Source organism: Micrasema longulum, unplaced genomic scaffold (assembly GCF_059751315.1).
Source record: "Micrasema longulum isolate JH-2025_06_02 unplaced genomic scaffold, ASM5975131v1 h1tg000220l, whole genome shotgun sequence".
Classification (NCBI taxonomy): Eukaryota; Metazoa; Arthropoda; class Insecta; order Trichoptera; family Brachycentridae; genus Micrasema; species Micrasema longulum.
In genome coordinates this window covers 777,906-798,155 of record NW_028277425.1, presented here as the reverse complement: position 1 = coordinate 798,155, position 20,250 = coordinate 777,906, and the positions used below count along the sequence as shown (strand labels likewise).

The 20,250-nt window shown below is 33.2% G+C and overlaps 1 protein-coding gene across 3 annotated transcripts in view; it reads left to right on the top strand.

Moving 5' to 3' along the window:
- Positions 1–20,250, top strand: part of Rdl (Resistant to dieldrin) — a 190,693-nt gene that overhangs the window by 164,995 nt on the left and 5,448 nt on the right. For 2 of the 3 annotated variants that reach the window (XM_088243622.1, XM_088243621.1), the window contains exons 5-9: positions 12,669–12,751; positions 16,255–16,392; positions 17,942–18,226; positions 19,574–19,746; positions 20,065–20,199. In XM_088243622.1, coding sequence (XP_088099748.1) covers positions 12,669–12,751; positions 16,255–16,392; positions 17,942–18,226; positions 19,574–19,746; positions 20,065–20,199 — 814 coding nt within the window. Of the gene's footprint in view, positions 1–12,668; positions 12,752–16,254; positions 16,393–17,941; positions 18,227–19,573; positions 19,747–20,061; positions 20,200–20,250 lie in introns of all 3 variants that reach the window. The other variant, XM_088243620.1, reaches the window with a different exon arrangement.

Below are 20,250 nucleotides of genomic sequence, written 5' to 3'. Positions count from 1 at the left end.
TGGCTATTGAAGTTGACGTTACATGTGTGCCTATGTAGGCAGACTCATCAAAGTAATGGCATCATTACATAACCTGTTCCACAAAATTAAAGATCTCTCACCAAAACAATAAAAAAACATGTTGTACAATGCTTTTGTTAAAAGTAAATTAAGATACATGATTGCCTTCTGGTGAATTGGTAACAAGACAAACGTAACAAAGATACAAAGACAACAAAATAAAAAATTTAAACTAACATACAACCCTACCTGCCCTCTACGACTGAACTGTACGAAAAATACACCAGTTTGACGTAAAATATTTGTGAAAAATTTAGACTAAAACAGTTGTACACACAATTGCACCGGGAAACAAACTAGACATAACACTAACCAAAAATGCTGACATGCACAAATATAATGCCAGACAAAAACAACACTACAATATTTAAAAAGCTAAGACAAACGTAGAACAGTAAAAAATACTATCCAATCGACTTAAACACAAACACTTACCTTACCATTTAAAACATAGAACTAGAGTCAAATTTCAAAGCAACCTGAAAAACATTATATGACTGGACCTTTTAATATTTCTTATATAAGCATAACGGGGTTTTTATTATAATAAATAAACAAAATTTAAGTAAATAAAAATATCTGCCGATACAATACAATTAGAATATTAACACAGCCCTATGCATCATAAAATTTCGAATGGAAAAATAATGATGATAAAAATCACCCGACCAGTTGTTTTGTTTGTTATTTTTTGTAATCTTGAAATGGATATTTTCACTACGGGTTTGAAAAGTAAAATTTGTATAACTATACTGGATGTTAAAACAAAAAATATTTATCATTTCCACGTGAAGAATAAATGTCCGCTAATTCCGCAACACATCTGTATAAGAGAGAGCACGAAGATACAACTCATAACAAGAAAGACTTTGTATAAATTATGAAAAAGAAATAATAGTTAACCAGTAATTTTTTTTTACAAGTTGGAACTTTAGGATATTCATTATTTTACTAGTGGTAACACGATGTTACATCACCGCGCGCAAAAGGATTATTTACCAGTCTTTTAAGAGTTAAATTGCGCACAATGGTATGTCGTTTTACTGTCTTTGTCAATTCCTGTAAAGGAACTGATGTTTTAATTAAAAATAATTCATTTGTACTAGTTGATGTACTTGTCTAAACGTATTGGTTAATTATCTACCTGACAAAGAGTTTACCTTTATATGACGTGTTCGTATTATTATCCCGGTAAAGTAGTGAGTAGTCGTAGTGTCTATTATAATTAGTTTCAATTACGTCAAATCGTTAAATCATCGTATTGGTATGTTTATAAGATCTATTTGATCGAAACAAGAGAAGCGAGATTAATTTATATAATAATTAATAAAGCAAGCCAACAAATTGTACCAAATCTCCCGGGAATAATCCAGGGGGTAATTTGAATTTGTAATGTTACATGCAGGAGAAGTAATTACCCCATCATGTTGGGGTGAATGATTAGGTTATTATGTACCATTATTTATTTATCAGCAAGCCAGAGCTTCTGAGATTGCGCAAAAGATCTTCCAAGTTAGAAGATCTTTAAACTTTGAGCAAGTCAGCAATATTTTGAGCTTTCAAAATCTTTGAGCCGAGCCCTAAATTTATTCCTCGGGGTATTTCATTAAAGATGAAGAACTTATACAGAAGTCTAAATTTGTTTCAGTGATAATTATACGTACTGTATACCGTTCGCCGTGTTACTTATATTTATTTATGAACTACCATAGAGCTCTCGCACGGATTTGTTATAACATACGCAAACAATATACAAATGACATAAATGCAAATACTATAAAATATTATAATACAGTTACAATAAAAATCAACTATTTTTTTTAAATCTGTAATGATATATATTTTTTTACACACTTAAATAGGTCGATTAGTGAAAGGGAAAAACCTGAATTTAAAATGTAGAATTAATAAATAAAATGTTGGTAAATAAAACACATTGTAAAATTTATAAATAATATAATTTTTAACATCTTTCTGTTGATTTTTGTGAAATATTAAAGCTGAAAACCAGGTCCATAATAAGGTCTGTAAATGCTTTGAGTTCCATATTTCCTTTTCAACCGGGTTCTTAGTCTTAGTTATATATCTTTCAATTTTGAGGAAGTAATTGACAAGAAAAACCTCATACCATGCTCAGAATGAGTAAAGTGACCACTTATAACAGGGTCGTAAACCTTCGTCGATTAGGTCGATTCTCAAAAAAGATTTTTAGCGTTGAAATATTTATCAATTCATATGTATAGAGATATATTCCTTTACTTCACAAACTGACACCGTAGGTAATTAAAATAATAATCAAAAAAATATTAATTTAAAAAAATCCGAAAAAAATTTATATGTTAATCTGTTTTTGCCGTGTACACTTCAAATTTGTACTATTAAGTAATATGAGTACTTACATATAACTGACTGAAGATGTAGAAGTTAAACTATTTTGTCTTTCAAATTTTAATTATTTAATTATTAAATCTGTTTACTTTATGTTTCTGAATCGGTGTGCATTATGGAGATAATTTATAAAAAAATGCATTTAAAATACCCAAATATTTGCGTGTTAGTTGGTTTGCGACTCAAACTTAAATTAACATTTTAAGTTTTATGAATTCAATCACATTTGAACGTAGTTAAGCAGAAAGCAGCCAGCTATAGAAAAATGAAACTGAGATAATAGTACTTTTATGAAAATGTTTTTTTTGCAAATTGTGAAATGCCATTTTTGTGATCGACACTATTTTCAGAATAATTTACAGTTTTTTGTATGAAATCGGTCTGACTGTTTTTAGCGAAACATAATTGACCTTACTGCACCCGAAAACACCAATATTTCATTTTAGTTAAAATTCAATTTAGTTAAATTGTGGTCGTTTAGATAAATACGTTTATTTCACTTTTTAGCAAAGAGAAAAATCTTTGCATTATTAAGTCGAATGTATGTTTATTGTATATGCTTGCACGATTGTTTCTACTGGCTTTATTAAAGTAGGTATTAACATTGACTGCAGTCAAGTGGATGTTTCGAAAATAAATAAAACCACTTTGGAATATACATTTAAAACAATAAGTATTCAGGAACAAATCATGATGCACGAAGATTATCTTAAAAGCAAACAGAGCTACGTGATTCTCTTCTAAGGAACCGGTACCGAGGTAGCAGACAAAACAAGGATACAAAGACAACAAATATAATCATAAACCCTTTGTGCAATTTACTCTACTTGACCCCTACGACTGAATTAAAACATACCAGACTTTTTCTCAAATTGAAAATCGTGCCTTTAAGGTGTTTATTTCATTATATGTCACATAATGACAAATCATTCAACTTTTTAATCATTATGACAATATATATGTATAAAAATATTTGGATAATTGATATAGCGCCATTTTTGTGAAAATCACCTCAAGGGCGCTGAACAATAAATAAATATCCCAGTTCGTCTTGCAGCTACAAAGCGCATGGACAGTAAGAAATCTTGCCACAATTTATTTTTTTTCATTTTATTTTATTTGACAGAGATGTTTAGAGTTAAAATGATAGTTTAAAAAACGAAAAAAAATAATAATAATGGAAAATAGAAATTAGATTACAACAAGTCTTGCAACTACTGAGCGCATGGATAGTTGGAATTCTAGACCCCATTTTCTAAATTTAAATGTTCGATAATTGATACCATTTACCTATTGAAGCTAGATATCAAATCGTCATGCAGGTAGAAAGTGCATGGACGAATAAAATTCTAGCAACTTAAAATTATCAATAAATTTACAAAAAATAAACATTGAGGATAATAGTAAATTGCCAATTAAAGCACTTTTATTAGCCCCATTATCTGTATAGGTTTCAATAAATTATTTATTTGATGACGTCTAAAAAAAAATACTATAATTGGTAGAATATTTTTGATAGTTTCGATTTTCTAAAAATTAAAAATTAATATCATACTTAAGTTGTTAGTTGGGGGTATATGTGTTACATACTAATTTGGTAAAATTATAAGTCTTGTTAGTATTTTCCGTTTCGTGAAAATCAAACATTATTTAATGTTTTCATCCAACCACTTCATTGGTATTAAAGTGGATCACAATAAATGATCAATGGGATGAAATAATATTCCAATATTTCTATCAAATTTGATATTCATCACTATTAGACCAAGCGGCCTATCGCAATTTCAACAGCATTGAAACATATCAATCGAATTTTCATTACTTGTCATGTATCACTCAATTTACGATAATTTGTGGATTAGTATTACCCTTCCACGATATTACGAACACTTATAACCACAGAACAGAGAATTCCATATCGTGCGCTGTCATATCATCAATCAATTTTAATGTTTTACATATAAACATACATACAGACGTTTGAATTTATTTTTTATTATTAAGAATTCAATATTTTTACGCATTCGCACTTAAATTGTTAACATAAGTTGTATTTATTTTTTTCAAAAGTTAAAACTTAACGCTAACAGTTAAACAAAGAGGTATAGGTTCTACGTTATTCTAAAGAAAATTTTCTGCTTTTAAGATATTGTTTTTACGTAATATGTATTATTTTATTTGATTACGAGCCTTCAAAATGGAATGTTAAGTAGACGAAAGTGAGCGTTTTCGACAAAGGGAATAAAGCTGCCACAACTGGTTGCGATATTTGCGCAGAGTGCGGTGAAGATTTAATGAATTATTGAATAGTTTGTAGTAAAATGATGAAGGAAAATTAATTATTGACTAATTTTCTGTGTCTTTTTCTTTCTTTTTTTGTAAACAAAGATTTTTTTGAAAAAAAAAAAAATTACCGTTCATTACAGCTAAAAAAAAAGAAATTGTTTTTGCAATGTGCGGATCTGAAAAGAAGCCACAAGACCTTTAAAACAGATTCGGGTAAGTGGGTGCGGAAAAAACGGACACAATTTATGCCAACACCCTATACAGTACAAAATATGTATTTTAAGGCATAAATAATACAAGTAAAATTAACCATACAAACAGTAAAAAACAATATCAATAAAAATACAGTCAATAGAAGCTATTCTTTCTGAACTTTCTTTCAGTAACTTGCAATATCAAAAGAGATACGGTTGAGCAGACATTGACAGAATATAGTACTTTAGGTAACAGACTCCAAAGACAGAAATTAGTCAACAATTTATAGCATCTTCACCGTACACTGCACAAATATCGTGAGCAGCTTTTACAGCTTCATTCCCTGTATAAAACGCGAACAGAGGGAAGAGTCAAAAACGCTCACCTTCGTCTACTTGACATTCCATTTTTAAGGCTTGTAATCCAATAAAATAATACATGTAACGTAAAAACAAAAATAATATCTTGCAGAGCTGAAAATTTTCTTTCGAATGCCGTTTAACTTTTACCATTTTGTTTTTCCTTTGGTATTATACATTTTTAAAATTTGGAAAAAAACGTACGCAACTTATGTAGCAACCCCTAATACATAAACGCATCGAATAAATAAATGTAAACTTTAAATTTGAATTCTTCATCAGACGTACAATACATATTCTTCATCAACCTTAAAAAATCAAATATTTTGAGTAAAATAAAATTACACTTTTTACGCTTTTAGAGAAGCGTAAAATTATTTTTCAAGGCATCTTTTTTCAGTCAAATATAAAACGGCTCATGCATTCAACTAAATATATAGAAGTGGGCATTTGCTAACCAGAAATGAAAAAAAAAGTGAAAAAAGATTCGCTGTGCAACCTGTAATTGTGGAGTTTCATTAAAACCAAACGAGTGAGAATTCCTGATGCGCTTCTGAGATGAATTGCATTTCTTTCTAATTGGATAACCCAGCAATACAATTTTAGCAAGCTATCCGTTTTTCAAAACATCATGACGTCACGTAGTACATTTTAAATTAAAAATTTATGCAATGACTTCAAGCCGTCTCTTTAATCTAAAAGTTTATACTTATGAACTTTTGGGCAAGAAAAAATATTCGCGTTCTAAATTATATTTTGGGGCCATATTGATATATTTTTCTTGGAAAAAATCATTATTCGGATTTCTAAAAAGACACTTTTTTTGCACCACAACAGGCCAAGAGTCCCAACCACAATGGTGAATTACAGCACAAAACATCCAGGCTTAAGAAAAACCACATTTAATTTTTGTTTAAATTTATTGTGCAGAGAGGGAAAACATTATTGAGAAGGGAATATGAAGTTCTAGGCATATACAGGGCTTATGACCTGGCTTGTGACCTAGGCTGGTTTAAGTGGCCACTTTACACACTGTGTAACATTCATATTTGTTTACTTTTTACGAGGTATTTAATTCAACAATGTTTAAGTATGTCCAAATTTGGATGTTCAAATATGGGCAGAATGGTGAATGTTACACAGTAAATAAAGTGGCCACTTAAACCAGCCAATGACAGATCATAAGCCCTGTAAATGCCTTAAACTCCATATTCCCTTTTCAATCATGTTTTATCTTTCTGTTGAAATAAATTTAAATATGAATAACTCCCTATGGAGGAAATCCAGCCGGTCTGCAAGCATTTAGACATACTCAAACATTGTTTAATTTTTGTGTTCTCACCGGGAATCGAACCTGGAACCTTCCGTACGTGACTCAAGCGACTTATCCACTACACCGCCGAATTTGACTATTGACTTATTAGGATAACAAACATTTGGACAAACTCAAAATATTATTTATTGGTAAGTCTCACAAAACACTCTGACCCAAGAAAAGGTTTGAAAATTAAAAATATGTTCAGGCATTGCTTAGTATGCAGTTGAAATAATTCAATCAGAGGAATCTCACCCTCATCAACAAAGCGTTTAGTTCATTGACTTCACAAATTCACAAAAAGCAACATGCGGAAGAATCGAAGATACATAGATGTTCAAATATGGGGCTCATGATGACATGTAATAAGTTCAATCATTATTTTCTTACTGAAATTCACGGAATGGCATATAAAAATATCATGACGAAAATACAAAGTTCAAAATAAAATAAAAGATATATAGTACATGTCTTGCCAAAATCATTCGAGAAAACTTTAAAACCAGTAGAAATAAATTTCCGGCGACGTGCCCTAGACTATTGCAAACTTTGACTAGCTGAAACTTGCAGAATTACGAGCACTTTGCGAATGTTCATAGAAGATTGTAAGTAATTGTTATTTCTTGGATTCTAATGGAACTTAATTTGGTGAATAATAAAAACACATAGAAAAGTAATTAAGACTGTGACTGTGACTTCGAGTCTCCTGAGTTTTTGAAGCGAAATATTATTTAAGGCCCGCGTGCGCACGTTGCGCTGGGCAGTGAAAATGTCTGATCCGTCACGGTTAAAGGACGTTTACACGTACTGGTGGTTTAACTTAAGCTGGCGCGTTCAGAAAACTCACACTAACGCATTTAAAATCAATAAGATGATGGTTTAAAAAAAATCTTGTTTTAAATTTTAGCCAAATGTGCGGTGTTGGGAGGTGTACATGAAAAAAAAATGGGTTAAGAAAATGTAATATTAATTTGTTAAAAAACTTTCTTTTTTTATTTTATACTGTTAAAATAATTTTTTAAATGCTGAACTTTACTAATTATAGTCCTTCTAAGAACAAGGGGCAATTTAATTTTTTTTTAAATGTATTTTTTTAAAGACAAATACTCTAGAACTAGAATGCAAAGTTGTGTAACTTGTTTTAAGTATATAAATAACAAGATTTATTGTTTGTAATTAAGTGCGTATACATATTTTTTTCGATATAATTTGTACTGTGCATTTTAATTATTATTATGATGAACACAAAATATTAAATAAAAAAAAATGCTTTTTTAAAAATAAACACTCGTAAATATATGACATTTTCTTAAGTAAATGTTTTTTTTTCGCTCTAATCCAAAAGAGATTTTTTATAACATAAAGATTTTTAAAATCAGTATTCCGTACATTAAATTTTTTTTTGTGTAAGTTTTGCAAAAGCGCCATCACTACATAATCGACTTATTCATGATTTGATTAAATGAAATGCCTACATATTTATAAACCAGTGTTTTCAATCCATAACTTACTACTCGTACATATTATTATATTTTTACTACTAAGAATCGCAGCGAAGTTTAGACGAACGCAAAAGCACCATGTGTACATTGTATTATCATATCATTAGCAAGTAATAAAGCAATAGTTGTCTATGTCACGCTCATAAGCGCGTCTGAGCGCGAGAGAGACAGAGATTATTTTCATAATGCGTATGCCGTGCGATGTCATACCATGGGCTTATTCACGGATACTACACAATGCGTATGTGTAAGTATAGCGCATGCGCCAGCTCACAAAAATCCACCAGTAGACGATACAGTATTGTTTTGTCTCAGGACTCGGTTATTGTCCACGTGTAAATAGCAATTTGTGGCACAAAACACTTTCCCGAGATAGGCGATAGGCGGGTAGGCCAACGTATCGCTCCAAAAGAAAAAATTCTAGCAATCATTTTTATTTAACAATGTTTGATTATGTCAAAATGCTTGCTTGATAAAGGTTTCAGCTCTTTTACTTCACAAAAGTCAACAGATGGAAGAGTTGAGGGAATGTGGATGTTCAAACATGGGCAGAATGGTGAATGTTACACAGTGTGTAAAGTGGCCACTTAAACCAGCCAATGACAGGTCATAAGCCCTGTAAATGCCTAGACTTCCATATTCCCTTCTCAATTTTTTTTTCCCTCTCTGTTGAAATAAATTTAAATCATTTTTATTATTTAGTTCTTAAATTCAACAATTCCTAGACATTTTATTTTTCTTGGATTCGCTCACGTGTGAACTGCTGCCGAATTTTCATATTGTCCCAGCGTTCTGTCCTTCGCAGTCGAGAGGGTTCACGAAGCTGGGACATGACAATATTGTCTTATCTATTGTATTGTCCACATGTAAACGACCATTTCGAGGTGAAACGTTCATTAGGGTAAATTAAGGGAATCGGAGTTAAGCCGACCGAATGAGACACAAATAGCTGTGCGTCGCTGCTGCTTCCTTCTGTATTTACTTTAGTCACTGATTGTTTTTTGTACTTTTATTTTAGATTATCTGCAATAATAATTTATTAGTGCGTTTTGAAACATAATTCAACATTATGAACAATTGTATTATCGTTGTGTGTACCTATATTTATTTTACTTTCTAACATATTAAAACAGAGATGCAGAACATTTTAGATAAGGGAATGTAGAAGTCTAAGCATCAGCGGGGTTTATGATATGTCATTGGCTGGTTTAAGTGGCCACTTTACACACTCTGTAACATTTACCATTCTGCCAATATTTGAACATCTATATTCCTGCTATTCTTGACGTTTAAAAAGTTAAATTGCTGAAACTTTTATTGTTGCGGGTGAGATTCATATGATTGAATTATTTGACCAACGTCGGGGAAAAAAAAATTCTTTCAATTTTTATTTTTTATTTTGGACCGGGTAGATTTATCAACAATGTTTTGAGTTTGTCCAAATTTCAGGTCATAAAAAAATTGCAATTAAAACAACATTTAAAATCAATATTTCACGTTCACCCCGTCAGCAATCTGATCCAGGACCTCGAGAATGTTAGGCAAACTCGCCAACAACTACATATTGTACTTCCACTTAATTTCCCTTATTCAGAATTTTACCTGAGAGCTGCCATCGAGTCGAGAACACTCGTCAAGGATTCTGGTTCTATTTCACATACAGAACTGTATTCCTAATCCGCCTGCATATACAAGTTAATTGTTTGTTATACATTGCCCAAAACCCATTTTGTAAAAATTCACAATATATTTTTGATGATATTTAAATTTCAATCTGTTGTTATTTAACCAAAAGGTTGTGTCCCGGAAAATGTTATCTGTGTCACAGGTTCCGGTAATTCAAGGGTATCTCAATGAGTTACAAAACTATCACACCACGTCAAAGCCTAACGAATATGGATCATGTTTGTAAATTCGCTTTCATCAAAATACATATTATATTTCATTAAATATTTTAGTGTACGTTCAATGCATTTCCTGATACTACAGCGATCATTTCATTGGTGAATTTAGTGAATGACACCGTATTCCATTCATTGATGGACTGATCAATGAAAAGTTATTTCATATTCCGGCATTAACTTTTATTTCGTCGGATATCTGGCACAAGTAGGTACATTTTACAAGTTGTCAGATGTTGGACTAAAGTAAAAAGCTCTTCCAAATCCATGATTTGAATACAACCGCAAGTTGAATATTAAAGAACATATTTTATTGTATTTATAAAAAACGAAATATTTTTATTTACTTTTAAAACAAAATACATTCGACGCCATTTATGATTATTTGATAATCTGTAGTTACCAACTTGTTCCAGAAACCGGACGATTGGAAAAGAAGAAAATGGCGTTCATTTTCCGTAAAAGTGCATTTTAGTAAAATACGTTTACTTTTTGTACTCGTTTCAGGGAATTGAATTTTCCTATAGATCGGTGTTTGTTTTGTCCGCCTCGTGTTCAAATGGTCAGCGCGTTTGCTTAGCATGCAGGAAGTCTCGGGGTCGATTTCCGACATGGTTCAACATGAATATCTAAATAGGCGTTTTACACGAGCATATTTCATTATTTTTCTGGCACCTTAAGCGTAAGACTGATGATTGATGAGGATGATTTGGTGAATTTTAACATTTTCGTTGGTTTGAGCCGTCAAAAGACGTCCAGAGCGGGGTTGGTCATCAATTGACATTCCCCTCTTTTTAAACAGGGAAACTACTCAAGCACTTGAGTTTTACCCGTAACATCACTTCTGTGGGCCGCTATTAACACTTCGAGAGTTTCTGTGCCAATTTTCCCGAGCAGGAAGTAAAACTCCTCGGCCGCGCGCTCTATCATAGGTCGAAAAAACAACGAGCACACAAAACCAATGTCACAAAAAAACTCATACTAGTCAAATATAACCTTCTTTGGTAATGAAACTTAGCATGTAGACTGGGAAACGATAGCCTGCCCGGTACTACAAAGACTCCCCCCACCACAAGATGGTTGAGTTTTTTTTGGGTACCCTACTTATAACAATTTTATAAAATTTGGTAATATATCCAAAATAAAACAAGTTTATTGGATTATAATTCTACTTTATTTTTTAAAATATTCAAATGGTATATTGTGACGCGTTTCGTCTTGTTAGGACATTTTCAATTAAACTAACTTTAATATTTATAAAGTTTCCTTAAATACTAAAAATAATTTCTGTTTCATGATTGTGAATTTTTATACGAGACAAAATAATTAGAGTAATTAAAAATCAATTCGGATATACTGACAATATTTTAGAGGTATATTTTTAAAAAATAAAGCAGAAGTAAATCCAATAAACTTGTTTTATTTTGGATACCAAGTTTAATATGGAATTCGGCCAATTGTCTGCATACACAATAAACAATTTTAGAAACCATTTACGTTTTTCTGCTCTTTAATATATTTTTATAAACTACATTTATAAAAACTAGAAATTCAATGCAAATACATAAAAAACTACAAAATAACATGTATGGTTTGCATATTTTAGGTATATATTTTGAATGCGTAAAGTACATATTTAATCAATGCGTTGATAATGTGAATTTGAAATAAAATACATTTGACTAAAAACTCCACTTCTCTATTAAAATCTTAATAAGATCTGATAGAATTTCAAATTCATGGAGAAATAAAGTTTAAAAGACGAGATTACTCGTGGGACACATAAATATCCGTATAAATTTCATTCTAATTTATATATCAAGTTGGACACGCTTGGGATCTGAATAATTCAATGTAAAATATAAAAACCAATTTATTTATTCGTAAATATAAAACTAATACGTGGTGCGGCGTAAAAGGAATATTTGTTTTTTTAAATTACACCACTTACCTGCCATGGGAAAATACAGGAAAATTTAAGCATAAACGTTTTTTTGCAAAAAGTTACTTCTTTAAGTAGTGTCCATTTTTGTTGATGCTAAATTGAAGCCGTTGATGACTCTTTTCCACTATTCTTTCTAATATCATAGGTCTGTTGGTGTTAACGAAAAGCGGACTGTTGTAAAAAACCAATTTCATTCAGTTTTGTAAAAGATTGGGTATATTTTAAGAAAGGAGAGGAACACGGAAATGGACCTACCTTTGTTAAAATGAGGTGTTCTTTAATTTTGGGCACTGGGTGATGGAATTATTTGACGATTTATGATAACTTTCACAGCGACCTGTCAAAATTTTGTTTGTTTTGTTCCAAATGTTTTTTTTTTGTATTTCTTCTATCTTGATGTAAGATTAATACCATAAGGATGGGTCAAGGGAAGGATAGGAAAGAAAGGTAATTGGTCAGGAATAATATCGAGAAATGCTGTTATGTTAACTTTTGTTACTAAACAGTTGGTCCCAGCGATTTCCAATGCGACCAAAGTTCGTAATATTTTACATAACACATTTTAAAACTTAAATAAAAAATATGAGGAAAGTCTGGCATCGAACTATCTCGTGATATTTCAATGTGATGTGTAAAAACAAAAAATATCCATTTGATTTTTTTTCATATTGTAATCTTTCAAAAAATTAATCCCTCGTTTGTTATTATTATTTTCAGATTGACAATCACGGCGTCTTGCCCAATGAATCTCCAATATTTTCCAATGGATAGACAACTTTGCCATATTGAGATAGAAAGTTGTAAGTATAAATCTTTTTTCCTCAATTTCCTTAAACTCACACTTAACTCACAATGATGGCTAATGTACGTTGTTTTTGAGTGTTCACGTGCACACATCTTCGGAATGGTTTGAATCCATCCTCTTTAAAATATTACTACATTCAATTTACATACAAAATTTGAAACCATTTTAAATAACTAAAAAGCGTGCTGAGGGAATATTACTTTACTACTTACACGATGACAGAAATAACATGACCCAGCCACTTAACAATTTAAATTGCAAGACAATGGGACATTTCAATAATAAAGACATTTATGTTGTTTTTTTTCGAACATATGAAAAAAAATATAAGTACCTAGGTTTAAAAAAAAACTTTTCTGGCATCAAAAAGAAATTATTAGTAAAACGCACGAATAAATAAATATTTATTATCAGTTTGAATCACTTATTTCTAGAAAGTTCTATTAGTATTTTTAATGATCATTATAAATGTTTTATGTTGTGTGTTGTGCTAAAAATAAAATATAAAATCATTTCTGAGAAACAAATTGAAATTTTTGCGAAATAATAACGAAAAAAACACAATTATTCCCGTATCTCTTCATAGCGACACACTATCTTCAATCACACATAGGTCATTTAAAATACAAATTTATTTTGAAATTCACCAACAAACAAACAATTTGTTATAGTTTCTATTCTAAAGCAAACTTTATTGTGAGAAAAACTAAGAAGCATAATAAAATTTCCGATTAATTTGCGTTCGAAATATACTAATAGAGCATTTTAGAAATCAGCCACAAATTTTCCTGAATAAATAATACTCATTTACTTGATATCATTGTAAAAATAAAAATACTTTATTTTGTTTTTTTTAAAGAACCCATTTTTATTTTAAAACTATTATATGTTTATATGTTTATAGTTTAATTATAGTTTCCACATTAAATGTTTCGTTTCACTAAATTTAATAACTGTTTGTCTTGGTGTCAGAAAATCTGTTTGTCTGAAGGTATGGATTGATATAACGTGTCTCACTGTCAATACAGCTTGTTTGTTTGTCCCTTATGTTGTGTTCATTTCAGTCGTTGTGTTACATGTGAATTTCATTTCCTGGCGTTGCTTTATCGTGATACCGTACACACAGTCGCATTTGCTCACCTCAATTTTACCAAATTATAGCAAATTACTCAAGTTTTAGTTAAATATAAAACATCAGATTATTTTACATATCGCACTGCGGTGCATTTGTACAAAAACGTGAACAAACTGTAATATTTACAAGTATGCTTCATATTGTTAATATACAATTACAATTTAATATTTACATGTATCTATTTTTTATCAAGTCGCGTGTTTGCTTCAAAGTTCTTGTATATTAATTATAAATGTTTATTCAGGGACTTCTGAATACGATTATTCTGAGCGAAAACGATTGAAATGTTAAATTAATATGACCGAAAACGTTTTTATGTACATATTTATATATAGTGTTGTAACAAATTCACTTTTAATAGTTTACATGTAGGTAAAACTATTTCAAATAACAAATGAACAGATATGAATATATAATGTAACAGTAAACTTTACTATAATATAATATCAAACGGTTATTTATTTTTATTTGAATAATTGAAAAAGCTGTTTTTAATTTTCACACTCAGAAAAATCCCATCAAATATCCTTGAAATCCTTGTAAACTGATTATGGAATGAAAAGAGGTTCAAAAAATAATTTAATAGAATATTGTGAATCGAGCAAAGGCTTTGAATCAATTACTAGACTTTGGTATAGAAATGAATTTAATGCTACTGATATGACTGCAAAGGATGCCCCGTTATAAACGATGAAAGGTTGAACACACAGACTACCGCTGTCCGTTTCTGTTTTATTCCCAACACCGAGTAGTGTAAAATAGTTATTTGATTCGGGCGTAACGGCGCATCCAACGTATAATACTCGTTTAATATTATATCGAGAGATTGAAGTTTGTCTATATATCCACCCCAGATATTTATATATGATTTCGTTACTTTGGTTTGGTTTGGTTTGGTTAAATGTCGGTCTCCTTCTCGAATACAGCACCCGCGGAAGGCAGACTGTCTATACAGCTGTGTGACCACTGAGCGGTGCGACAATAGCGACCGGCGGCGGCGGCGCGGCGGCGCGGCGGCGCGGCGGCCCGCCCGCCCGGCGGACTGCATAACATACTGAGAACCGTACTTGCAGGCCGATCCACCGACTGTCGACTGCCGACTGCCGACTGCCGACTGCCGACTGCCGACTGCCAGTAGTGCCGATGGATCATACTATATTTAGCATTTACGTTTGAAAACTTTGACAAAAGGGAACGAACATCGCCGCATTGTGCATCAATTCCTCAGTAAACCCAGCCGCCCCGCCCGCGCGGACTCCGTTGCTGAAACGATCAGCGGGCGACCATGTTGTGGATTGCGAACTTACAACATTATACCTCAGTCTCATCGTTCCGTTGTTTATGAGTTGATGGCACGCATGGCTCACGCCCCGAGCACGCTCACCTGCATGCCCTACCCCTCCCCACCCAGCTCACTGGTTTATACAACACTGCATGGATTGTTTATTAACCTTCCTTTTTATTTTTGATGGCTAGCTTCCGCTTCCAATCGCTCTCTGGCTTGGCACGGCTGAGTGAGTGGTCACGATTGTCTTCTTAATATTTTTATTTCTTTTTGTTTCTCGACCGGTATATTTTAATTTATTCTTTAGTATTAGTAATTGTATTTTATATTTTTTGTTTGTCGTTAATACGTGTTTTTTGTAAACCTATATAATTTACGAACATTTTCATTTTTATTATTGATAATTTCATGCCAAATGTAGCTTTATGTTTCTCTCATCCATCGACATCCGGTTCTGAAGTTGAATCAGCGTATCGCTTATCAAGGCCCATGCCGGTGGCTTCCCAAGCCCGGTGCCTCAAACTTCCGAACCCGATGAATGTTACTTCATACAACACCCATACTCTCACCCTCAAGTGGCGCCGACCGGCCTCCAGCGGGCATGCCCCTAGCGGCCGGTCGGCTGTAGCTCTAGCGAGATGGACGGTGTCATGTTGTAATGTAAATGACGGCATTTTGTGTGTTTGCTCTGTTTGGCTCTGGAGTCGGATACACAATGCGCGATATTCGCTACTTCTGGCGGGACGGACTCAGTAGCGTGGGCATGAGCAACGAGGTGCAGCTCCCGCAATTCCGAGTTCTGGGCCACAGGCAGCGGGCGACAGAAATTAATCTGAGCACAGGTACAGCCTGTCCTGGCCGCACAAGCACTACCCCCGCCGCGCGCCGGGCGGTCACTCTCACCCTCAGTCGGTTACCATAGCTTCCATAACGCTGCACATTACGTTTCCTTTTTTCGTATGTACATTCTTTCCGAATTGACCGCTAACGAGGGAAGGTAAGTAGACCCCAAACCCATTGTACCGTAACAAAACCCACTGAAATGGGTCCGGGGTCACTCATTCTCTTCACTATACAGTCGGCTACACGATGAGGGATATCCGCTATAAGTGGAACGAGGGCCCCAACTCGGTGGGAGTCTCCAACGAGGTGTCCTTGCCGCAGTTCAAGGTGCTGGGACACCGGCAGCGCGCCATGGAGATCAGTCTCACCACAGGTACGTGTTGGCCATGTTCCCTGCGCGCAACACGCCCAACAGCTCCCTACTTCACCACTCTACCTGCTCTTCCCGACATGCGACAGACCAATATGGCTTTAGTATGTAGATACCCGCGGGAAACGTTTTCTATGTTTTCGCTTTTTAAGAATTTAATACTTTCATTGAAATTCAATTTTTATAGATTGTTAATATTCTGGCATGTAAATTCGCTTTAATCATTTTTTTTCTTTATTGGTTCGATATTTTGCTAACAAATTGGCATCCAGATTGGTTCCTAAATTTTACCTACAAGTAAAGACGAATATTCTCCATCGCTTTCTTATACGGCGTCATGTAAATTTACTTTATATATCCACACTCGACAATTAACTCATCAATTAGATAATAAATCGAATAAAAGTTGAACGTAACAGAGAATACTGTGTACCTACTTAATTTCGGTCACAACTCCGATGCACAGCACACCGCTCGCACAGCTTCTCTATGTGCTTCCAAAGCATTTTGTGAACCCTTATCTCTCGTGATACGGTGTTCATTTTAGTAGACACATTTAAAAAAATACTATTTAATAATAAATATACATCCCACTGTGTGCGTGATTCGTTTACACGTTGTGTTTGTGCGCTCGAACTGTGTTCAACGAGGTGAGGCAGGTGATCACGTCTCGGATTCGTAAAAGATTATACACTATGTGAAAGACCGATATCACATATTATTATGTAGGTACTTAATACTAACATGACTCAAGTTTATGATCTGGTGGACAATTTCTCACGAACCTACACCCGATCATTCGCCTCATCTGTCCGAACAAAAGGTCTCATTGCTTGTAAAACGATAATCTCTATTACACAACCAATATTATTACTATAGTTAAAATATTTTTTCAATCAAAATAAGAATTTCCCTTTTTTGTATTCTTTGCCGTAAGCAGAAATCGGGTGTTTTATCAGCGATGAGACTCTAATATTAATATTATGATGAATGCATAAAAGTTAAAACATATAATTTATTTTCTTCTTAAGTAAGATACCCGATACTGTAACCATAAAAAATAAAACAGTGTTTTGTTGAAAAAAATACTTTCAATCACTTTCATAAATTATTTAGTTTGTTTTGAAATTTAAAAATCTACCAATATTATTTGTGAAACTTAATGACATCATAATTGTATCAGTCTTTCTATTAATTTAACCTTAATTAACATTTACAAAATACCTACATTTCCATATTTTTGAATACATTTCGTTGATTGATTATTAATGGAAACCAATAATGAATTAATTATAGTATCATAAAAACATTTCAAGTAAATTATTTTTAATGAAAATTTTCTATAATCGCAACATAAATTTTATCATTTCTACACAATAACTAATTAATTAGCGTAGGCGATATAAATCACATGTCTTTCAAATGATAGTTCAATAAATAATATTATTATGTCTAAATCTTTACGGACGTGTGGTAAATTTATTTATATCACCGTAATTTATGAACGATTCTGAAGTTTTTGTTCCGAGTCTTATAGTTTTGTAACGTCTAGGAAACTATTCCCGACTGGCTTGCGAGATCCAATTCGTCAGATCTATGGGATACTACCTGATCCAGATCTACATCCCATCCGGTCTGATCGTCATCATCTCCTGGGTCTCCTTCTGGCTGAACAGGAACGCGACACCTGCCAGAGTGGCTTTAGGAGTTACCACCGTGCTGACCATGACCACCCTTATGTCCTCGACCAACGCCGCTCTCCCGAAGATTTCCTACGTCAAGTCTATCGACGTCTACTTGGGAACCTGCTTCGTGATGGTTTTTGCAAGTTTGCTAGGTAATCTTCTACCCACAGATAAAACTTAAAATTAAATAATGCAAGAATGTCAGTAACGCATGATCGAGTTTTCTGTACGCAGGTACAGTTTTGGGAGCTATCGAAAAAAATACGTGAAACCTGAGATACTCGTGTGTAAAAAAACAGATAAATATTTTTATCAGGTTCCTGTGTTACATTATCTTTACCGGCGTTCTTGATTATTTCAACTCTACTCAACGAGTGGAATGTAAACTTAAAGCGTAAAAAAATAGACCAAACAATACGTTTTTATCTGTATACGTTTCTGCTCCAACCCTTATGAAAATAATTTGTGCAAGCTTCTCATAAATTATCTTAAAGCTTGTCAAATTATTTACAGCTCTGTTGAACTGGAGATTTTTTAAAAGTACTTTTTCACTATCTCTAAAACCCATAAACATCGTCTTTGCAGTAAGTACAGCGACATTTAGGATTCTTAAAATAAGTATCTCAAATACTTCGTTGTAATCTAATCCATGTTAAGCTAAGGTGACGGTGATCAAAATGATACATTTTATGGATATTTATAATTATTCGTTTACTGTTTGGAAAATCCACTCGTTGAAACATTTATTTTTTAAATAGCTTGCGACTGTGCGAACACAGACATATCGGAACAAGGCTTACTCATGGACCTAAGAATCGGAAGGACGATTGTTTTTCTTAATGCCACTGTAATTTAATATCTTTAAGTTACGGAACAACCAAACATCGTCAAAGGAAACTATCTACGTATTAGATATAATGTATTATTCAAACTCTTAAAATATAATTTGTATACAAGCAGAGAACTTTTCCAATTTGTGATCAGGGTCTCATGATATGCCTAGATCCAATACGTTTGTTGACTACTAACAGATATAATTTCTTGCACTTTTACCATTGCTTGCGTCATTCTGAAAAAAACAGCCTGCGATGTTTTGTTTGTTGACCTTAAAGATTTTATAGCATTATACTGAGGCACTTGCAACTATCTGAATTGAAGTATTTTAGTGCCTTCTGTAGTTTTCATTGCTTTATGTAAAGTATTGATATTTTGACCGATACCAAAATTAAGCAAATCATTTTTAGGTGGGTGTTTAAAATGATCATTCTTCTGATATCCTTGGTCCGATATGAATGAGTTTGAAAATTTCATGTTTTCTAATTATGTTTTTTGAGTATTTTATTGACACTGAACACAGTCAATTAATTGAACAGAAATACGTGATCTTTAAAATATAAAGTTTTTCAGTATTTACTTGATCGAAATGGAAGAGTACAGTTTCTTTATTGATCGCACAAAACATATCTAGATGGATCGACTTGTCCGTTTACCCATTGTAGAATATGCCACGGTGGGCTACATGGCCAAAAGAATCCAGATGAGGAAACAGAGATTCATGGCAATTCAGAAGATTGCTGCCGAGAAGAAGATGCAAGCGGAAGGGCCACCTCCAGGAGACCATGGACCAAAGGGAGGAACCATGAGCAGACAAGGACCTCCAGGAAGAGCCTCTGTAAGTATTTAAGCTGAAATTTTAAATATAACAATCAAAATTCAACCAGTTTGAACTAGACAACAATTAGCTCTTGAGTTTGACTATACTTTCTGCGTGATAAATCTTCAAAAACTGAATCATAACTCAAAAACATGTCAATCAAGATTCTATGAAAGCTGAAACAAAGTCAATTGAAAATTCCAGAAATGTTTTTATTAAACTTGTTTATACCGTACATTTCCTAATTTTTTCCATTGTTAAACCGCTCTAAGCCTTTTTGGAGCTCGTTTTGTTTAGGTATACCTGTACTTGTTAGTGGAACGCTTGTTCCAGGAGGTGAGATTCAAGGTCCACGATCCCAAGGCGCACTCCAAGGGGGGTACTCTGGAGAACACCATCAATGGAGGACGCGGGGGAGGGGACGAGGAGAACCCTCCGGCACCTCCTGCCCACCTCATCCACCCTGGCAAGGTATGCTTCTCGCGACGTTCAACAGGGGGCAGTGAGCGCTTGTCCAAGTAC